Source organism: Amyelois transitella, chromosome 14 (assembly GCF_032362555.1).
Source record: "Amyelois transitella isolate CPQ chromosome 14, ilAmyTran1.1, whole genome shotgun sequence".
Taxonomy (NCBI): Eukaryota; Metazoa; Arthropoda; class Insecta; order Lepidoptera; family Pyralidae; genus Amyelois; species Amyelois transitella.
In genome coordinates, this window is record NC_083517.1 from 7,691,314 (window position 1) to 7,715,337 (window position 24,024).

At 42.0% G+C, this 24,024-nt stretch overlaps 1 protein-coding gene across 1 annotated transcript in view; it reads left to right on the plus strand.

Moving 5' to 3' along the window:
* Positions 1-3,417: 3,417 nt before the first annotated feature.
* The window catches only part of LOC106132268 (protein dissatisfaction), a 35,653-nt gene continuing 15,046 nt past the window's right edge, over positions 3,418-24,024 (plus strand). The window contains exons 1-3 of the mRNA XM_060947855.1: positions 3,418-3,427; positions 10,014-10,094; positions 10,389-10,550. Coding sequence (XP_060803838.1) covers positions 3,418-3,427; positions 10,014-10,094; positions 10,389-10,550 — 253 coding nt within the window. The remainder of the gene's footprint in view (positions 3,428-10,013; positions 10,095-10,388; positions 10,551-24,024) is intronic.

Consider the following 24,024-nt stretch of genomic DNA (forward strand, 5'->3'; position numbering starts at 1 on the left):
TCAGTTTTATCTACCTCTAGTTACTATAACTAAAAGTGTAACTACTATGACAGTTAGTTAGCAAAACAAAAATAGCCAGGGATAATTCTCGGCTATAGATGTTAGTACAGTAATCTCCGTCACTTTAATACCCATCATGAGCTGGGTTTACGCGGAGTCCCCTAACAAAGCGATGGTCACGCGCGTCTATTTGATTTTTTCGAGTGTACCACTTCACCCCTTCCATATTTTACCAGCCCGTGCATATGTTTTCACTTTTTTAAACGAACAATCGTCACCGCAGAATTCACAATGGATTTAAATATTAGTTTAAAATTGAAGTGCTAATTGAAAATGATTGTGTATTATTTTTTTAAACAGACATTTATTGCGGCCTGTTTCTCACGAGAAGAAAATCTATGTAAATTGATTTATGGTTGTCAAATTTAAAGATTGTATTCACACTAAGCCGCTGCTGTACTACTCCTTTTCGCAATGTTTTACACGATTCTATGCCCAGCTTGTCTTGTAACTTTCTTTAAGCTGAACAAAATAAGTATTTGAGCTAACATGTAAAAATAATTTACATATTATTACAAATTACAATAATAAAAATCATTAAGTCAAACACCTAAACGTGGCATATCAGTCTTTTCGAGGCCGTTGGCTCTGTCTACCCCGCAAAGGATAAAGACGTGATTATATGTATGTGGATGGCTCTTATTCATCCCGTATCATCAAACGTAAGCTGCCGGAAAAGCAAGCATTCAGAAAAATCTTTCCCTACCTACTTAACGATTCTCAATGCAAATGATCTATAAACACTTCTTATAACATTTACTTATACACGTACCGTAATTATTCTTATTCCGATAAAGTTGGCTAAATGTTTACCGACGCAGCACTAGGCTGTAGTTTGCTGTAAAGCAGGCGACGTGACACATAGGGCTCGCGTGCCGGCCGCGCGCCGGATTATCGGCCGACGGCATAAAAACAACACGCCAACACGCCGTTATGCTTGTTACTATTAAACATCGATAGAAGGGAGAACAAGCTCTGGTAAATGAAAAGTTACGTTCAGTTGTAAGACTTGATGATGGAATTAAGATTCAATAACTGTGACTGGTTTAGCCCTTGATCGACTTTTACAGTCTGCACAGCAAGAGAAGCTGGCACTCATTATGTTTTTTCTTCCCTTAATCATGAAAGTTTGTACTAGATGAATATTCCTTGAGTCATGTTTTACGACATTCATGGTAAAGGACTCTTATTTTTAAGTCCCGGGAAACTTTTAAGTTTTTTTTAAAATTAGGAAATAATTATTAGTAATTTAACTTTTAACTATTTTTTTGTCAATTTCGTAAGTAATAAAATTAACATAAATAAAAATGTATTAATGGGCCACATAGACTGCGTTCTGACTGAGTGTTGACCAACTACAACCATTTAGAACTGGCTTACTATTTTAATAAGGTTTTTTTTCTATTAAGATTTATCTCTATATTTTCGCCCTTTTGCCATGGGTCAGTCCTTAAGATTAGTACTGTTATCGACGTAGAGGAATGGCAAATATAAAAAAAAATAAACAATTGGACTCCTGAATAATAAGACTGTTAAATCTACCAGTTTCATAATTTATAAAGACGGCCTCAGTGACGCAGCGGTAGTACCTACGCTTGTCTGTAACACCGGTGGTCCAAGGTTCGAATCTCGGCTAGGGCATGATGAGAAAATAACTTTTTCTGATTGGCCTGGGTCTTGGATGTTTATCTATATAAGTATTGATTATAAAATATACTATCGTTGAGTTATTATCTCGTTACACAAGTCTCGAACTTACTTCGAGACTAACTCAATGAGTATAATTTGTCCCGTATATATTTATTTATTAATTTAAATAATTTATTCCTTATGTATTTAAACTTTTATGGTATACAAAATTACAAAGATGCACAAAATTTATAATTTATTTAATAGCAGCCCGACGATTACATTATACGTTAAAGTAACCTTCGTATAAACATTGTTTTGATGCTAATGCTACATGGACCTGTTCTGATTATTCTAGAAATTCTGTTCTGAGTATTCAATTCACATTTGAAAAATTATATTAAATTAAATATTATATCGAATACTTATTGAATAGTTGAAAAAATCCGTATTCACATCGCATTCTGTTTGGGAAAACAAATAAAAGATAACTTTGTCGATAAGAATGTCATACCAAACCTGATGTGAACTCAATAAATTCAATTTGATTGACCTTTCAATATAACCAAAAATCTCTTTAAATGCTGTGTGAACAATTTAGAACAACATGTATGGTAACATTTCGCTTTAATTCAAAAACACCTCTGTCGTAGATGCGCTACGAATGTAGACTCGTCCTAATCGTAGCGCTCGTAGCACGTGGTGACGTGGTCGGCCGGCGGCGCTGGCGCGAGTTCGCTTCGTAGCTCGCTTTCGACTCGAAGCGACCCCGCCCCCAGCGCGCCGGCCTGCCATTGGTCGAATGAGACGCCCAGCCAATTAAGCTGCTTTCTCACCCCATAAGCTAACTTGACGTTTTAATGTTTACTGTATTAATAGTTTGTGCAAAAATTGTATTCTTTATGAGATTTTCTTGGATCTTCTCTTGTTTTGTATTTACTTCATCTAATTGTGCTCTATGACGAAGTTGAATGTATTGTTTTGGTATCATCATTCATGAAACGAAATGCCAAAATTTGCGAATTAATCTACAAAGAAGCTACTGGTATATTAATGGAGAAAATGTAGATTTCTTAAAATTTGCTAAATATAGTTAAACAATCGACTACAATTACGTTATTTTCAAATACAAATGAAAATTTTAAAATGAATAACTTTTCTTCGAAATTAGTTTTAACACTTCGTTGCGTAAACGTACCCTTATCTATCACGTAACGCACCCATTATGTTTGCACGTAATTCGGTCAGAGACGCAGCCGACGTGACAATGTAGACTGTGGACCGGGACACAAGATGGGATCACTGCTGTCTCGCTCGCACTCACCCTTTCCCTATATAACTATCTCCCTCTGGGGGTGGGACTCGATGTAATCAGGGGATGATGTGACTCGCGATCTCCGTAGCTTCAAAGATCACAATTATCAGAGCAGTCTGTCGAAAGCCGCGACTGGGTGGGGAAGTCACCTGGGGAAAGTCATCGGTTTACGTATACCGATTTTTATCCGCATTTATAAAAAGTATATACATTGTATCAGTTTTTGATTTCATTGTAATTAAATATTGTTTGTGGCGTAAAAAAAATAAGTATTAAAAAGAAGTTAATAAAGTGCTTAAAAATGATCGTGGTAGGTATTGTGGTGTGATTTGGTTTTGAGGAGTGGTCAGGCAACAGGCGCGCTGTCTGCCTTCTGGGAGAAGCATCGGGCGCCAGCCGTGGCCGTCCGAAGGATGGGGACTGGTGAGCTCATTATATACAAATAGTCACGTCTATATCCCTTACGTAGCAAACAGAGCCTACAGTCACGAAAGGATTGAGAGGTCACCTTCAGCTGTATGGCTTCACGATGGAATTGAGATTCAAATAGTGACCGGTTGCGAGCCTATCGCAAATAGAAATTCTAAGTTTAAAAATCTATCGCTTAGTCGCTTTTTACGACATCCATGGGATAGACATGGAGTGATTCTATTCTCATTATATAATAGAAAATAATTTTCATGCGTTCCATAGTAAAAAAAAATATAGTGTGTACAGCTGTTTCTATTCCCGCGAAGAAGTAAAAAAGTCAAACAAGAAAATAGTTTATCTGAACCTTAATTCCATAAATAAGCCACCTTCCAAACATATGAATGTTGGCTTTGTCTTCTCCTAAGGGGAGTGTGTGAATTTTGTATCCCACTGCTTTCCTTTCCTGCCTTTCCTTTCTCCGCTCTTTTAAAAGAAAATTTTGTGTTTAAATAAACAAATGAGTGGAATCGATTTTAATATTATTGTTAAGGCCTTCCAAACCTGCATTTCCGCACCTAACTATCCATAATATAAAATAGTTATTCTATTAGCTCTTTGCTTAACACGTTTGATGTGCGATTGATGCGATGATTGTGAGTGTGAACTAAGTATTTTACAAACCAAAGGTTTTAAGTGCCGGTGCCTGCTGCCGTGAGAAGAACCAGACACTGAAAAGCTTTTATTTTAGGTAGTGTCATTTATAATTTACGTAATTTTCTCCTTTATAAAACGATTATATATGATCAAAGGTTATTTGGTCTATCAATATAAAAAATCAATTGGACCATGGGGTAAACGCATTCATTACGCAAAGCGCTAAGGATGATTTTTTATTACTGTTTTTACTTAGATAAGTAATATTTAAGAAAAGGCGCTCTACAATTCGGCTTCTAGGCGGCATTGTCAATTATCCGTGACATAGAAACAAATTCAAGAGTTTATGTTCGACTTAAACTCAAAGGAAATGTCAGTAATAATATGTTCTTTACATGTCGTGTAAAGACAGATAAAATACTCTTTCTCTCGATTCTTTTTATTATTTTTTTAGCGCTGCATGTATATCTTGACCAAAAAAATCTTTAGCACTATATTCTACGTAACGAAATAGTTCTATCTTACTTATATAGATAAACATTATGTTAAGTTTTATGCAAGCCAGCACTCTAAATTGGATTTTCATTGTTTCAAGGTTAGAAATCAATCGCTGTGTGCCTTTTAAATTATAAATACCTAAATGATTTTTCCTTGTATTTTTATATCGTTTGTCTAAAAAATTTTCCAGCAGAACAAAACAGATCCTCTTCATCTACCAGGATAAGAACTAAGGATATTAAAAAGAAGGTCACTGGAGGACAAAATCACTTTCTTATCACAGCCGACACAAATTTTTCAATAAACTTATGTCACGTATATTTTGCATTAATATAATTAAAATTTGTTTCTTTTACAAGTTTTTGATAAACAGAAGAAAATATACATTGTTTTTCTATTAATAGGTAGGCACACTATAATCTGTAACATACTTATATACTTTTTTTCTTTCACACTAATTACTTAGAGGGATTATATTTCATGTGATATTTCGAGTTTTACAAGTGGCAACGTTACGTGCAAAAGAAAATAAAAAATATACTATTTTTATCCGTATAAATCCAAACCCAAAAAAAAAAAAATATTTTAATTAATCTTAAACTACTTACGACCAAGAGGGATGGACGTAAACAGTGTGATTGTTTGTAGTGAATGCACAAGTAAGATCGTGTAAGTTCAGTGAGACGGTACAAAGCGTTACTACGTAACTTAGGGACGGACCCGAAACTTCCGCGGTGCCGACCCTGCCCAGACTCCACTACACACTACAGGATGTTCTTACACTGCTCAATCACTATTTGTTTCTAAAGGTATCACTCAGATAAAAAAAACTTACCTACAGCAATCTTGCGCTTATGCAATTATTTGATTATTTCATTAGGTACTAGCTTCCGCCTGCGTGAATACCTATAAATTTTGCATAAAAATAGTGGGTAAAAGGACGACTCCTTTTACCCACTATTTTTATGCAAAATTTCATGGAGATACCGATCTCCATAAAATTTTGCAGTGATTAAAACTTGAAAGACGGATAAACAAACACCCTTTCATATTTATAATATTAGTTTGGATTTTAATTCTCTGTAATCCTGCGCTAGTGAAACATATTGATTTTTTTAAAACTAACCTAAGTAGGAAGTACTTAGGTACTTTTCTACCTTAGAAAAAATATGCTAGTATCAATTTGGCATCAGCATGATTTGTCCTGAACCCATTTAGGCTTATAAAATATCTTCTATATGAATTACGATTAATTTTTTTCATGTATTTTATGGAATTTATACAATTCAGTAGAATACTATGTAGTACTTTGAATGTCTCCGTTAATTCATGTAACCAGCTCGGGGTGCTTTTGTATATAACCCTGGATTGTGTGGGTAAATCATCACCACGAAGCAACTTCCTTTTAACCTACGCAACCTTCACTCAGGTAAAAGCTACACTTACTGATCTTTTACATTCCTAATCTAAAGTCCGGGTACATGGCTTTTGGTAGCCTGATAATGGGGATTTTACGAATGAGCTAAACAAAGCAAAATGAGATAGACTTACCTTAGGTAACTGTCATTCAACTAAACACAATTCGATACACTCTTTATTGCACCGATAAATTACAGCAAATTCACAATCATGTATAAGAACAAAGCAACAAAAGGCACATAACCGACACAATTAAAACTACTTTTATAACCTTATATGATGTAGCAATTTTTTTAATTTTATCCTACGGGTGTGGAAAAGTGAACAAATATGTTGTGTACTTTTGGTGGTACAACTTTTCATTTTTATTATTACTTCTACAGCCCTTCACGCAATTAATAACAGAATCCAGGGTGTGACTTTATTGCCTACGTCGGATTTACTCATAGTAATTAATTACCGCGATAGATTAGTTCAGTAAAATTTTATTGTTACGGTATTAATTTCAAAATAAATTAAGCATAGGAATATTTTCATAAATATTTACCAATTTTAGAAAAGATAAAAACCGCAATAATTCTTGCTTAGCAATACCTTGTTTATAAAATATATTTATTCATCACAATATGTTAAACAATAGCATTTTTGTTTTTATCAATCTGTTTGATCTGGGGAACTAGAGTACCTACATATTAACCAAATTTTGAAAAGTCTTCCCAGTCCAGTTGATGGTAAATTATACTTTCGACTTTACGATTATACTTTTCATTTAAATTATCAAGTTATTTTCTTTATATTTACTGATATTATTGCTATCTTTTTTTTAATGAAAAATACCGTCAGTCCCCGCGGGAATTTAGTAAATCTCATCTTGATACACCCCAAGACTATAATAAAGAACCTTTATACCTCCAATCTACTTGCAGTACTTGTATCTTTAGAAAAATCTCGAGTCAAGTAACTATAATCATTTGGTGATAATCTATTTAACAATGTAAAAATAAAACCTATAAATAATGAGTAGTCCTTAATGTAACCTAACTGTAGTATGTAGTTTATAATTGTTAACAAAGTAACTGCACAAACAAAGGTCTAATCTAGCATGTAGGTAGTAGGAGTGTTGCTTTTCACACGAATATAGCAAATAATCGCAATTTGTCGCGCGTTATCGCAGCTCAATGCGCACTGCTACGCATCGCTGCACGGCGCGGCGCCCCGTCGACGCAGCGTACGACTAGTATACGATCTGTATGATCATAAAGTAACATCGCATTACGTCAACATCTATAACATGATATTGACGTAATGCGATAAACGAGGAACATATTCCTCCATACTTTGGGATAGGACCATTTCTTCCTTTTCATAAGGATGTCACAAGGAGCAATTTTCACTGCAACAAACAGCTGATTTAGGTAGCTCTGTTAGCAGTATCACGAAGTACAGAAGGGGAGAGGCTCCGGTATTACCTGACTCATCCACTCCCGGATAAGGAAAATATGCTAAGAGAATTATGAGTATAAGAGAAAGTAAACTCAAAAGTACAAATGTTTATAATATCTTATTTTTTGATAAATAATTATTTATCATGAAGAATAAAAGACTTTAGAAAACTTTATTCAATAAAATTGGGATGGATATTATTCTGGTTTCAATGAGTCCCTAGATGATGTACGGCTTAGTCTGTCTTAGTAACGCTAGGTAGGTTTTTCCTAACAAACAACCGAACTACAAGATGTTATTTAAAATATAATACAAAATAAAATTATTATACCTGTATCAATATACAATGTATTTGATTATTACTACTCGTAGTTTTACCATAGAATTAATAATAGTTTTAAGCTTTCGTAAAGTTATAAGAGATCAAAGTTAGGATAAATAAAAGTTAATAATTCTTATTTAAAGAAAAAACATTTTTTTTAAATAAATATGTTTAGGGGACAAATTAAACAAATTGAGATAGCCTTGAAATACGAAACAATCGCACAAAAATAATATTTTTGAATTACTCTTGATACTTAAGAATATAATGTTTGATATACGCCTAATCTTCAAGATCTTTTTTACCTTAAACGTTTTTAAAAGAATTCAAAAGCTGTAGATAATTATGACACTTCGCGGCTTTTGTTGGAGGCCTGAAAGACGAACAGTAAAGTCGTCTAAGTCCGTTTCAGCGAAAAAAGAAAAGATCCTTACTTGAAAAGGATTCGCGGCATTAAAAACAGCATCCACTGACACCGAAACGCTACGGATTTCAAGATACCATTATTTTATTAAGTGTTTTGTAAATATGTAACAAAATGGAAAAATGAAATAAAATTTGTAAATAAATAAAAATTATAAATAATAATGAGAACCACTACCACCACCAATCGAAATAACATATTAGAATAAGTACTATTAATATTTTATTTCAATAGGCTATTACACTCTTTTTTGAAAACTGTTTTAAATCAATCCTGAGACTGTGTTATACCTATAGAATTTTTATTAAAAATTTTTGAAGCCGAAAAGTGCTCTAAAAACGATTTATTATTTATGATTTTGTATTTTCGCGCGAAAACGCCATCCGCCATGCTGTTTTGACTCGTGACGTCATACTTTTAGTAAACAATACGGCTCTACGTAAGACTAAAGTAAAAAGATTTTTGTAATAATGAATTACAATACATATTGTTGGTGTCTTGTTCCTGAATGCAAGAATACAAGTATAAAAACACCAGAAAAATTGTGGATTCCACTGCCAAGTGATATTAAAATGAGAAACAATTTCGCCACCATCAACGTATTAATCCTCGGTAGATTTATATTGCCTGCTTTCACAAAACCGTCTTCCATGATTCTATTAAATTATTAAAGAGTAAAAACCCAAAAACGTGATAGAAATTTTAAAATTTCAAAATAAACAGAGCCTGACATCATCAATATGTTTTCGATTCGATATTTGTTTACTAAAAGTATGACGTCACGTCAGTACCCAACATGGCGGATAGCGTTTTCGACTTTTGAAGAACAGATTAAAAAAGAGGATTTTTTAAATTGAATTATATAATCCATATTGCACTTTTATGAATAATGATCGATGTTTTTCTTTTATTTTTTACAAAATCTATAAGATACGTGCATTTTTATATTTTTTTTTACATGGTGTAAAATAGCCTATTGATGTTTAGAACAAAAAACATATCACCGTACAGGTTAAATATATACGATAAATAAACTAGGAATTTCAATTGGGTATCTTTCTAACAATTTTCACCATCACATTTTTTTTTTTTTGATATGTTTTGGCTGTTGTGTTATGTGTTGCCGTTGATATTTGTTTAAGTGTCAGTTGAACCTACTAAAGTCAGGAGCTTACGAAACCCAGATGGACAATCATTTTATTATACAAAAAAACATTAAACGAAGCATTGCAGTAACATTTAACGGTGTAACAGAAGGCTTTTCATAGAAAGGGGCGTAGGGGAAGGCTTCAGTAAACGGAACAAAAACACCGACGTTATTAGCGGGATTGGTGTAATCTGACTAATCTATTTTGGGAAAGGGGCGCTCAGCTACGCTTAGAGGTGTCAATTAATAAATAAACACTTCTTGAAGATGTTGGTAGATCATTATTATTAATACAAGAAATTACACTAGGAAATTAATTCTGTGGGAAAGATACTCGGATACGCATCATCGTCAACCCAGACCTATGAAATTTATTGTTAAGCTGTTTTACCTCACGGTAATAGCTTCGGTTATCAGGTTAACTATCGATAATTGTCCTCTCTCAAAGATTGAACCTTAATTAACAAGCATCTTTTTTTTGCGATTTTTGTTATGGCATTTATTAAAGACATACGCTGTGTCTTGGGTTTTTGAAACATTCTTCCTCAAGGGGTAGTCATCGTTCTCCAGGCGATAGCCACATATACGTATACCCTCGTCTTTCTAAAGAGGAGCTCAGGTCGTGATTAAAATCCTGAAATAATTTGTCTGGTTTCTATTTGTTTAGTAATATTTTTTTTATTTCCTGCAGGAGATCGCCTGCTGGATATTCCTTGCAATGTGTGTGGAGACAGAAGTTCTGGGAAACATTATGGGATATACAGTTGCGACGGTAAGGGAAACACTAAAACGTATACAATTTTGCTTAAAACTTATTTTGTTTTGTATTCGGTCTATTATTAATATTTAAATTGTGTAAGTATATTATAATGTTGCAATTATTAAACAATACAAAGTGTACAAGGAACTACCGCTACCATTTAATTTAATTAAACAAAAATAGGTTTTATCGCATCGCTACTCCACTTTTTAACAAGCCGTTTGTTTAAATTGGGATAAATAAATATGTAGTCAAATATTTTTTTACATATACGAATGATACATAACCAAGGTGTTCCTCACACAGGGTGTTCGGGTTTCTTCAAGCGGTCTATCCACAGGAACCGAGTGTACACCTGCAAGGCGGGTGGCGAGATGAAGGGCCGCTGTCCTGTGGACAAGACGCACAGGAACCAGTGCCGCGCCTGCAGGCTCGCCAAGTGCTTCCAGGCCAATATGAACAAAGATGGTGAGTTTTTTTAAGAAAATTATGTAATGGTAAATAACAGAGAAAGCGAGTGGATTTTTCTTTTAGGCGATGGGCTAGCAACCTATCACTATTTGAACCTCAATTCCATCACTAGGCAATAAATAATTTCTCAATTTTCGATTGACAAATAAATTCTTAAGTTCTCTCATGAAAAATAATCCTGACCGTGATGCAAAGCTTGGAAGATGGAGACTGAGGTAGACTGAGTTCAGTTGGCGTTATTCGGTTACCTTTGTCGATTCCACCACTGTTTAAGACTCTTTCCCAGTCTCGGTCCCTGTCTTTAGGCAGGTATATATGCTCAAATAATTTGCCAATCAAATAATTCACAATCTTTTGAAAGTATTAAACCCTTGTGCCATTTTAAAGAAAAAGTATAAATAAATAAAAAAACTGCATGTAATGGGCATACAATGACATAGTTCGACGGTAGCCCGTCTGTAGTTTACACATTCAGTCGTCGATCAGGCTCGCAGCAGGTTGTTTTGTGCTGAAATATCGAGGGACATATTTGAACAAAGTAATGAAAATATAGAGTAAAGGTCTCTTATACGGGTCACTCTTACACTAGATAAGAACAGGTATTTTAAACTTCAAAATACGCCAAATTATTCGAGCACATCATGGCATGTCTAAAAAGGTAGGTGAAGGAGTGCTGATTTTTAATAAGTAACAAACTATTATTACTACAATGTGCTTGCTTTATTCTAAAAACTAAGAAAGAATAATTTAAAACATTTCTTTTCTTTCTGAAAATTACTTTCTGAAATTACAATACAGAATTTAAATTGCATGCATGCATGCATATGATCACGTCTATATCCCTAGCGGGGTAGACAGAGCCAACAGTCTTGAAAAGACTGATAGGCCACGCTCAGCTGTTTGGCTTTGTGATGGAATTGAGATTCAAATAGTGACAGGTTGCTAGCCCATCGCCTAAAAGAGGAATCCCAAGTTTATAAGCCTTCCCCATAGTCGCCTTTTACGACATCCGTGGGAAAGAGATGGAGTGGTCCTATTCTTTTTTATAATGGTGCCGGGATACCACACGGCAAATTGATTTAAATAAATGTTTTAAGAATAAAAGAAACACTAAAAATAAAAGGATTCAACACAAAAATAAATTTAGCTTCTGTTTTCTCAGTGTTTTGTACATCTATTGCGAACCGGCGACCTTTTCCCTGTGGCACGTCGATGCTATCAGTCATTACGTCGCACAGCGGTATCATCACGCGATTGTAGTTCTGTTCCAACAATACGTCGCTTTGTGAAATGACCATAGTTCTTTTATACATCGAGAACTCGTTGTTAGTCACCTGAACCTACAAAAAATGAACACATTGAGGTAATCGTATAAGTGGAAAGATGTACCTTGTGTGTGTCTACACCTTTGTGGAATAGGGATTAAATGATATTTTTATTCATTGATGAATACATTTACTCTGTAGAAATTGGTAGACCGTTCATCAATTTACAGCATGAGCGTTAGTTATATTTAAGGATAACGAGAGACGTATCCAAGAAATAATTGTAGCAGCCCATCGCGATTAACAGGATTTTAAAATTTTCTAAATTAAAAATAAAAAATTTAAAAAAGTAATTTCGAAAATGTTTGGCACGAATAGTTTCAGATCAATAATGTTTAACGTCAATAAATTTATGAGCTTAATCTCTTTAACTCAGAGTATAGAGTATCACTGTATGCAAATTACTGTTTAAGTAAAATCTTGTGAATAATTGAATATGCATAGCGTCCCATGTCGGTCGCAAGTCGGGTTTTAACTCCCGTCTGTAACAAAGCCTTTCTTCAGTTAGTTATGTACGTATACACCCGTACAGATATGGACTACTAATGCCTCGGTCAGGGCTGCCAGCTCAAAATAAAAATCAATAATAAACATGATTCTTACGTAATGATTAGAGTAAATGAGTGGCTGTATAGCAAAATCTACGGAGTATATGATAGCTAAGGCGTTTAAGTTCTTAAGACGATATAGAGGAGTACTAACAGAAGATTATCTAAAATTCCTAGAAAACTGAAACGAAATTTTTCACATCATGTGCTTGGATCAGGAAGTGTGGTAGTGGAACACTAAGATAGGTTTTTCCAAATTTTCACGCTAAAGAGAAAAACTAATTTTTGCTCTCCTTTTTCCTCTTGGCGTTAGTCCCGGTTACATCATCACCTCTCTGTGAAAGAGGGGTGCGCTTTTGACCATGACCCTGAATTGGCTTAGTCAGGTTTACACAAAGCGGTTAGCCTCGACTCTCGAACCTTTGCAGCATAACCTAACCAATACTGGATCAGAGAATCATCTACATACATACATATAATCACGTCTATATCCCTTACGTGGTAGACAGAGCCAACAGTATTGAAAAAACTGATATGCCACGTTCAGCTGTTTGGCTTCACGATATAATTGAGATTCAGATAGTGACAGGTTGCTAGCCCATCGCCTAAAAGAAGAATCCCAAGTTTAGAAGCCTATCATTTAGTCGCCTTTTACAACATCCATGGGAACGAGATGGAGAGGTACTATTCTTTTTTTTTTATTGGTGCCGGGAACCACACGGCAATAAATTCATCTAAAATATATAATTTATATAATAAATAATTATAATTTAGGCGATGGGCTAGCAACCTGTCACTATTTGGATCTCAATTCCATCATTGAGCCGAGCAGCTGAACGTGGCCATTCAGTCTTTTCGGGACTATTGGCTCTGTCTACCCCGTAAGGGATATAGACGTGACTATATGTATGTATGTATGTAAAATATATAATCTGTGCGCGCGCCAGCCCTGCGCGGCGGTGCGGTCGCGCCGCAGGTGCTTCGTCGCTAATTTATTCACGAGCATCACTTTGTGCCGCCGCGGCCCGGATTACCTTTATATGTTTGCTCGCTCGCGTAATTATACGCCCTCACGAAACTTGCCCGCCGACGTACCTACTTATCTATATGTAATATTGATATATTCTTATATATAGGTAAAGTAAAATTATAGCTTTTTCATTTACGATATAAAGCATCGATACCTCTGGTAATGCCGGTATACATGCTGATATTCCACTTATAATTAAGAGTGACCAATGACCATATTGACCCTTAAAATATTATATGTATGCCTGTTTTTTCATTTTTTCAGTTTAAATTATACATAAAAATTTCATATCGTATTACTTATGTATATCATACTTTCGGCTTGTAAGCACTACATAAAATATAATTAAAAGTAGTGATTATGAAATGCTACGCCGCTACGCTACGTTACAATTCTTATAAAGACGCTACGGCGTAGCACTCGTAGCGATCGTAGTGGCTAAAATATGAAAAGCTATTGCTGCGACTTCATTCTCGTGGTTTCTTTTTCGCAATAAAAAGTAGCCTTTCTTCCTCAGGGCCAACTCTATCTATGTACCAACCAATTTGATCCCAATAGATTTAGTAGTTTAGGCGTGAAAGTGTAACAGACAGACGGAGTTATTGTCGCATTTATATTACTAGGGAAGTAGCGATTAGGGTGTCATTACTGTTTAAAATAAATGGACCACCAAAGTCTATCTACAAACTAGATTGGAATATTTGAACATAATCGACGTTTAGGGATGTAAAACAAAATTGAAACACTTTGAACTTGTGCATAGGTTCGCTACAATTACTTATTACTATTTTCACCCAATTAATAGGCAATTCTTATTTTCCATGGAAATGTGATTATGATACCTATAGGTATCACATAATTTATTTACACCCTTCGACTGTTTCGCTTTCCGATTCCGCTCTGAGGCCACGACCGCAGTATTAATTATTAATTAAGTCTAATTCATTAAACAGTAATAGTATTAGCTGAGCTTAGTTTTTATTAAGATGGATTTAAAAATTTAATAAATTATAACAGAAACTTGTTTCTTTTGTTTGTCTTCCAGATAAATGCCAATGTTATAAGCCATTCATGTTTAAACTTTTTACCTCATTCAAGAACAATAAACTTGTAAAACGATCTCTAAAACAGTTCAGCATTTCACTTTCAGGAAAAAAAATCACTGTGTACTTTGGACTGTTAAGTCTAATAACGGGACACGCGAGCTCCGTCTGAATAAAAAACACATAATAGTGTCAAAACAAGAATATAGAGATAATTTTGAAAAATATTGTTATGTAATGAGCTAGGTTCCAACTAGGTTTCGATCAAAGGCTACAAAACAGAAGATTTTACTTACGATGAATAACCAGCACCAAAAAGAACGGGAACAGCGTATAATATTCGGTCAATATTTGACATGATTTCGTCTCTCGTTCTGCCTGTTAAATTGGAGTTGACAAAGTCTAACAGCCAGGGAGCCAATCAACTAACTCCAATATCACAGAGCAAACACGACCCGATCGAAGTTGGCCGGAGCGTCAACACCGCCCAACCTGAATCATGTAACTTATCTGAATTTATAACGAGCTTTTTGTTTCTAAAGCTATTTTACTCAACCGGTATTAAAAGTTCTTCATTTCGTAACCCAATGGTAAACAAGTAATAATTAAAATCGGCCCAGTAGGAAGCGTACTCGCGTACGATGAGTTCCCATTCATTTTGATAATTTCGTACAATATCATGTTAACCCGTAAAATGTTTAGATTTTGTTCAAACCAAGTTTTATTTAAAGTTTTATTAATTCAGTGTAAGAATATATGCAATTTTCATCACAAGTGTTAACACTTAGTTGGTTTCTAGTGCTACGCGCATCTTCAATAATTTAACCATAGGAAACATAGCTTCGAAAAAGTACTGCGAACTGATTTTAAAAGGTTTTATGGTTGGCTGCCTATGTTTTGTGTCCTTGAGTAACCATCCAAAGAAGCAATATGCTACTGTATCAGTATCCACATGGCTGAAAATCACATTATAAGAAATGTAGGTATCAATGCATAATGTTCAAAAATTTTACAACACGCTTGTATTATTTTGTTTGTATATAGGTACATTTGTATAAACAAAACCTTTCGAGCAACGGCTATGGTTATGGACGATCATGAACACAATCCCCAATTTAACTTCATAAAATTAATTTGAAATCGACCGGCAGCGTGCCAGCTACACCAAGCTTCCCGCTCTTTTGAATATTCCCTGAAAAAAGTTAAAGGGTTTATAGCGAAAAGCTTTCTTTGAGTGCTTTTCCTTCAAAGTTAATCAGTTGCCTTCTTCAAAGTTTTAATGCGACTATCTACTGACTGACTTTGTTTACATAATTATTTAATAACTGTTCATTTTTAGATCAAAAAGATATAACTTCTGTGGTATTTGTATAGTAAGTACCTTATTTTTAATTTTAATGAGGTTTTGATTCATTTGAGATACTGTACAAAGTTATTCCATTCTTAATTTTCCTTTTCAATTCCATTATCAAATTAAAGTGTAGGACAAAATTATACATTTCTATAACAAAATAAGTTCGTCATGTTGTGTATATAAAATTTGCCGCCTGTTTTTTAATATTTTTTAATAATCCTTGTTAAGTAAATTTAAGGAGAATCCGTTTACTTATCAAAACTTAACAGTTACTTATAGGTTCTTTTAGAAAAAAACTTTTAAGTAAATAAGCAAATTAATTTTAAATTATGATTTTTATTTGAATTGTTAAAAGTGTTAATAAAACTTAAACGTCGCGAAGACGTGTCGCCGTCGGCTCCGCAGCCGACAAGGGGCAAACTTTTCAATTACCGCCATGTCGTGTTACCCCGCAGCGGGTTAAATTAATTCTCTCCACTTCACAAAAAGATTCACCTTCCCCCACCCACCCTCGAGCGACCCGACATCGGCCGTTCTACCGTTTTTTTTCCTGAATTTCCCCGGCTCCACTGCCGTAACATACTGACGTTTCGCAATATTTATTTTTAATTTAACGGTTCGCGCGCAACCTCTGAAATGAACGAAATCTACGGCGCCTACCTTTTTGAAATCCTTTTGTTGAAAAACGTTAAAAAGTAACGAACTGAATCCCGGATCATTGTTATCTTTATGTAATTGTAGGTAATATTATTCTGTTTATAAAGTATCATACACTCTTTATGAGAAATGGTCTAGCTGTCTTTACATATCTTTACACAAACTCGTTAGGTGTAGTTTTGAGTCGGTTTGTTGGCCCACCATACATGTTTCGCAGCAAATTTCTTCTGTGAAAAGTTCATAAAGACTTATTTATTTCTTTGCTGAGGTTTAATTTAATATCTTAATTACCTACATATTTTTTATACCGATGCCAATATTTTGTCAGTTTAATTTTGTTTTTCTTGTCATGACTGCCGTGAAGTAGTGGTTAACCCGATAGTCCCCCGCACCCGGGGATAATATGACTTTGATTATTTGTGTTTATGTTTATTGAGCCTATGATAATATTTAATACGGTGTAAAATTTAACGCTGACTTTTGTAGAAGTATATTGTTTAAAGAAGATAAATATAAACTACGTGCTCTGTTGATCGTGGTCCCCTTCCACGTCCACTTGAGAATAGACGCATCTTTCTCTCTCTGATGAATTATCGTAAAAGACGATTCAGGGAAAGGCACATCCATCTAATGCAGCTTTCACCATGATCCTAAGACTAAGCGTTTCGTGTATAAATAAACCTGACTTACACACTCCAGAATCCAGAGAGATGAGGGTGTAGCCAAGTCGTGGTTGAGTTTATAATTTAAAAAATAACTGCATCTTGCAACAGTTTTACAAGTTTCAATACACGAATACTTTAAACACTTAAAACCTTAAATACATGTAATAAAATTAATTTTTACCGCTTCTTTTTCATTTAATACTCGGTAATAAAGTGTAATGAGCCCCGGCACGCCCTACACAGCGCGCAGTGTAACCGTAACAAATGGACTTGATCGCCTATTCGATCGGTGTTTACCACAGACATATATCTTACTAGATAGTCTGTGTGAAATGACGCCTGCTTTTCTACAATCATCAACGTGCGTTTTCAACTCAATACCCCGTTAGATTCCCCTGCAAAGGTTGCGACAGTCAGATGGGAGAGTTGCTTTGTATAAAAACCTTTTTTTTTTTTTTTTTTTTTTTTTTTAACGTGTGGAAAGACCTTCGTCTACCCGGCCGGCTACGGGAAGTCAGACGGGTTATGTGGGGCTTGAACCCACTAAAACCACACGGTGCCATCGCCTACCGCTTCGTTGCCAGGAGTGTGAGCTGCCCTCGCTCATACTCCTGACGCGGCGGCCGCTTCCACGGCGGCCTCGGCTCGGCCGCTCTCCACGGAGCGGCCAGCGGGGTGACCCGTCGGCCTTCAATTCTACCCGCTAGGGGAGGGCGCGCCTGGCACAAGCGCGCCTTCGACCCAGGGCCGTTTCGCCAGGCAGCGGAATCCCGTTTCCGCCGCCCGACCGGCCCTTATTGTGGGGGCAGCAGGTGCAGGGCGTATGCCCGCCTCCTGCGCCCAGTGCGCCGGCGGCGTATGGGGAGGTCGGTCGTGTCCTCTCTCACCCTTTCCGCCGCCTCTTTGCGGAGCATGACGCTCTCCGCAAAGGTCTGCACTGCTGTCCACGACCTCTCGCTGTCGACCATCTGTCTCACGACAGCCGGCAGGGAAAGGTCGTCCCCCACGACCGCGCGAAGCTCCGCGCGGTCTTGGTCCCAGGCTGGGCAAACCTCCAAGGTGTGCTGGGCGTCCTCGTCAGCACATCCGTCACAGTGGTGGCAGATAGCAGACGGCTCCCGACCGATCAGACACAGATACCCTCCGAAACAACCATGTCCGGAGAGCATCTGGGTCAGACGGTAAGTCAGGCTACCGTGCTGCCTCGCCAACCACTGTCCCAACACCGGACGGACCGCCTCGACGGTTCTACGCCCAGCAGTCGGCTGCTCCAGCCTTTGGGACCACTCTTCAATGGAGCGCTGACACAGCTCATTGCGGCGTCCTGCGATCTCCCTCGGTGCCAACCGGTGACCCTGGGCCACGGCCTCCTCGCGCCAGAAGAACAGCGACGCGAGGGTTTTCGCCTCTAGGTCCCAGGGAGTGGAACCGGCCAGCACAGACGCTGCCTCAAAGGAGATCGTGCGATATCCCCTTGCGGCTCTCGTCGCCATCAGCCTCTGTGGCCTCCGCAGGGAAGCGAGGTTTTGGCGAGAGAGCGCATCCGCCCATACGGGGGCCCCGTAAAGGGCTATCGATCGCACGACCCCCATGTACAAGCGCCTGCAGGACGCTTCTGGACCTCCCAGATTCGGCATGAGCCGAGTCAGCGCTCCGGCCGCCGTCGTCACGCGCGGCGCTAATTCCGCGAAGTGGGCGCCGAAGTTCCATCTGCCATCAAGAACGATGCCCAGGTAGCGCATCGATTGCTTGATGGCAATTGAAACACCTCCAACCGTCAGACTGGCGTCTGCAGGCGGCTTCCTCCGAGGGCCATGGAAGCACAGCGCCTCGGATTTGTGGAGAGCCACCTCCAGACCCAGTCGACGGATCCGGCGCACCACTTCAGCGACTCCCGCAGTGGCGAGCAATGACGCCTCCCTATATGTGGCGCCGCGGGCGGTCACGAGTGTGTCGTCCGCGTAGCAGACGACCTCCACCCAGGGCAGAGTGACCGTCCGCAGCACCCAATCGTAACCGATGTTCCACAGGAGCGGTCCTAAGACAGAACCCTGTGGAACACCGCGCGTCATTGAACTCTTCGTCCAACCGTTTCGGTCAGGGAAGATTATCCATCTCTCTGAGAGGTAGTCCTGGATGACCCGACGCAGGTAGGTCGGCACCCCATGGTATCGGAGTGCCTCCACAATGCAAGACCAGGGGAGGGAGTTAAAGGCGTTGGCGATGTCCAAAGACACCGCCACGACCACCTCACCCTGGGCAACCGCATCCTGCGCCAAGGACTTCACCCTCAGCACGGCGTGAATCGTCGACCGCCTCCGGCGGAACCCGTATTGGCGATCCGCCAGGTCCGGCCCGACTCTCTCCAGGTGCTCGACGAGGCGGTCAGCAACGACCCTCTCCAGCAATTTGCCGGCCTCATCGAGCACGACGAGAGGACGGAACCCGGTCGGAGAATCCGCCGGACGTCCCTCCTTCTGCAGTAGGACTAGTCGGCCCACTTTCCACGCCGCGGGAAACCTTCCCTGCTCGAAACAGGCTGTGAACAGCCCCCTCAGCCGTTCCCCCAGAACGTCCAGAGCGAGGACGAGGGCACGACCCGGAACTCCATCAGGACCCGGGGCGACGTTCTTCGCACGCAGCCGTGTAACGGCTGCAGCAAACTCATCCCGGGTCACCTCCGGGATCGCCTCCACGCCCTCGCTTCTTTCCGCCAGTGGCGGTGCCATACTGGGGGGCTGAAAGGCCGCTCCCTGCGGGAACAGAGCGGCCACCACCTCACCGAGGAACTGCGGATCCAAGGTCCGCGTCAGGGGGGCCGCATACGGCCGGAGCTTATTCCGGACCAGCCGATATGGGCGCCCCCAAGGATCGCGGTCCAAGGTACCCAGCAGCTCCTCGCGTGCTGCCTCCTTGGCGGATGCTATCGCGGTCCTCAGCGATCTCTTCGCCTCCACTAGTGTCGCGCACAAGGCGGCCTCTTCGGACTCGTCCCTGCGCCTTCTCCTCCGGTATCGGGCGTACTGGCGTCTAGCCCTGAAACAGGCTTCTCGCAGACGCGAGAGCTCGGGCGACCACCAGTACACCCACCTTCTGGGAGGACGAGTACTGGCCCGGGGCATCGAGGCGTCGCAGATTTCTGCTAACGCGCCCCGGAACCACTCGGTCTCGTCCTCTACCACCACATTCACCGGCGCACGGGACCAACCTTTTACAATGGCCGCCTCGTGGAGAAACTCCTTGTCGAGGCGCTTCAGCTGCCACCTCGGGCCAGCCTCGTTCGGAGTTCGGCTTGGGCCGCTCGGAGCGACCGAGGACGCGGAGAGATCAAACCGTATGTAACGGTGATCAGAGAGCGTCTCCACGTCCTCCAACACGCTCCAGCCCTCGACACGGCGCGCTAGGTCTGGGCTCGCGAACGTAACGTCCGGTCGCGAGCTACCGTTCCATCGCACGCACGTGGGTGCCGTCCCCCGATTCACTACCGCTAGCCCGTTAGTGATGAGCCACTCCTCGATAAGTGCACCCCGCGCATCTGTTGCGGGGGATCCCCATGCCGTTGATTTGGCATTGAGATCTCCAGCAACCAGCACGGGGAGAGGGTGACTCCTCAGGACCAGCGCCTCGACCTGGGTCAGGAATGACTCGAACTCGTTGAGCGGACGGTTGGGCGAGAAATAAACTCCAACCACAACCAAGTCACCCAGACGAGCCGAGACCATTCCATGACCTCGCACGACACATGTAGGACGCGAAGAGCTCGCCGAAGACACGATCGCCACCGCACTGTCTTCGTCCCGCACCCAGTTATCCCGGGGCGGGACGAAGTACGGCTCAGAGACCACCGCCACGTCTATCAACCACTGCGCCATGCTCTGACACAACAGGTCCTGTGCACTGGTGCAGTGGTTGATATTCGCCTGGAGAACTTTGAGGGCCATAATTATTAAGAGGCCCCCGTTTCCATCGCCTCGGCGCTCTGAGCCGCACGAGCAGGCTGCGTCTGGGCCGTAGCCGCGGACGCACCCCGCTTCCCACCGTTCCTTCTTTTTTTGTTTTGGCGCGTGCTGGAGCACGCCTTGCTCCCCACGCGGTGCCCCGTCGGCTTGCCTGCCCCCGCGCACAAGATGCACTTGGGGGCGGCGTTGCACGCCGCGGCCTTGTGACCCGGCTCGCCGCACCTGTAGCACAGCAGGCTCCTGTCGGACTCGGCAGTGCACCGCTGCGAGACATGACCCGTCTCTAGGCAGCGGAAGCACTGCATGGGCCTAGCCGGCAGCAGTTTTACCTGCGCCGAAACCCATCCGACTAGGAGTCTGGTGCCGTTGGCGGTCAGCCGTTTGGCCGCCGCGATGGGACACCTTACCCAGGCCGTGCGAACGCCCGAGCGGTCCTCCCGAATGTCCCCGACTCGGATTTCCGATTCGGGGCATTGACCCGCACGAGCGATTGCGCTACACACCAAGGCTGGTGTGGCGGAGTCGCACAGCTCCAGCACGCGCACATCCACACTCTTTAGAGGCCTGGATACCTCTGCTACCTGAGGATCCAGGACCTCCTTCAATTTGGACGCCAGGAGGTTGGCCTTGTCGTCCTTTTCAGTGCCCGCTATCTCTAAGATGCGGGCACCGGTTGCCGCCTTTTTAAATTTGACCCCGGGTATACCCAGGGCGCCGAGGTCCACTTTATCCATGGCCAGATCCATGATCTGACCGTATGTCGCTCCCTGCTTTTCCGCGTCCGGCCGCAGCCTGATCACAACCGCAGCCGACCGCGGTGGGCGGAGTTTGGGCGGTTGTGGACCCTTCTCTTTTTTGGCCGCAGCCTGGTTACCCCGGGGTGGGGCAGCGGCAGCGGCAGACTTCCTCCTGGCACCCTTCTCCGGCACCTTTTTCCAGGGCTCTTCGCTTGGCCCAGGAGCCGGAGACAGAGCGGTTGGCCGTGACGCCGGCGCAGCCGTTACGGCTGCGTAGGATGATGAGTTGGCCGACCTCGTTGACGACCGTGGTGGAGTCACCAACGGTACCGGCTCAGGCGCCGTAGGGGCAGAGTTCCCCTTCTTGCCCTTTCCCTTCCTACCCCGTTTGCCTTTGCCCTTTTTGGGCTTGGGTTCAGGGGTCGGTTGGGGGGGCGCCTTCCGCCACACGGCCGTACGGCTTGCCGGAGCCGGCACCGGCACCTCCTCCACATCGGTGTCGGAGACCGGGAGCATGTCGGCCACCGAGGCAGCCAACCTATCACCCGACGTCTCTTTCGCCGGCGTACGGCGTTTATCGGCTGCCAGTGCGGGCCGCAAACTTTTCGCCGGCAGGAGACGGTCCTGGAGGCCCTCAAAACGGGCGTCCAGTACAGGACTCATCGTGGAGAGAATGAGGCGCTGCAGCACCTCAGTCTCCTCCTGCCGGAATTCTGTCAAAGGGGCAGGCGCAGGGGCCACCCGTTCGGGACGCTCACTATTAATGGCAGCTCTGAGCTGCGCCACTTCTTTCTCAAGTGAGGAGACCTTTGCTTCCATGCGCTCGCATATTACGCGCAGGCGCTCAGCCTCCTCACCTGTCGACCCAGAGCTCAGAGCCGACATCACCTTCTCTAGGGACGCCGCAGCGTCCTTCAGGCCCTTTTGAAAGGTACCCTTGAGGTTCCCTGAATGGGCCGCAATTTCCCGGATGATTTTTATATTGGTTGCGGCCTGGTCCCCAAGGGTGCCCTTGTCTGCGGGCGATGACGCCTGCAGCGTCTCCGCCTTTTTGGCCATCTCGGCCACCGCCTTTTCAGCCTCATCGCGCTTTGCCGCCACTAACTCCCGACGGGCGTCAGCGGACAAAGTCAACTTCGGCCGACCACCTTTTTTCGCCGCTTTCGCGGCCTTCATAATTGGCGCCTTGGGCGCTTTCGGTGCCGGCATTCCTGCACTGGCACCATCCTCCCCCTCACGGCCCCTTTTTGGAGCCCGCTGTCGGGGTTGCACCTCCAATAAGCTTTCTACGCTCACCCATTCCGCCTCGGAGAGTGAGCCAGCCTCTGGCTGCGACGTCAATATTAAGGGACTTGCGTCCCTATGTCGGTTCTTGCCCCCCCCAGATACGGTGGGGCAGCCCGCGCCCGAGGACGCGGGGAGGGATTCTCCGACCGCGGCGCGGCCGGTACCCTCCTGGGGTAGTGAAGTCTTAAGAAGCGACATATCATATATTTCCTTTTTTACAAGGGTTCGGTCCCTGAAAGATTGGGCGCTCGAGACGGGGTTCCCCCCCCGCCATTCATCCCCTAGGCACGCCCGACCGTGGGATTGGGGTTATTTTTTATTGAGGTTTTCTTCCTCGCGGCGCTGGCCATGACAGCACAGCACCCTCGGCCCCATCAGTTGGGGTAACGAGTTGCCCGACGCCGGGCGAAACCGGAACGCCGCGCGAAGAGTTGCGCCACATCCACTCTCGTCTGAAAGCAGACAAGAGGGAGCGGCGCCCGACACGCGAGGGTCTAAAAAATAGACCTCGCCCACCAAAACACACGCGAAGGCCCCACAGGGGACCCCGCTTTTGCGGGACATTGGCCAACAACAAACAAGACCCCGTTAATCGGGGAGTTATTTGCTGTCGCCCGGGGTGCACCGTCCCGTGTCCCTCGTCAGCCCACCGCTGTCACCGGATTCATTGGAATCAAGCAACAGAAGCAAGACCTTCAAGAGACAGGGCACTCGAGGAGGTTTCCCGCACTTAGCACCCCTTTGTATAAAAACCTGACTTATCCAATCCAGGATTATTGTCACCCAAAACTCCTCTCTTTAGTAAGTACCTTAGATAAACAACAGGAAGAACGTGAACACAACAGAATAATACATTTTTTTTTAAT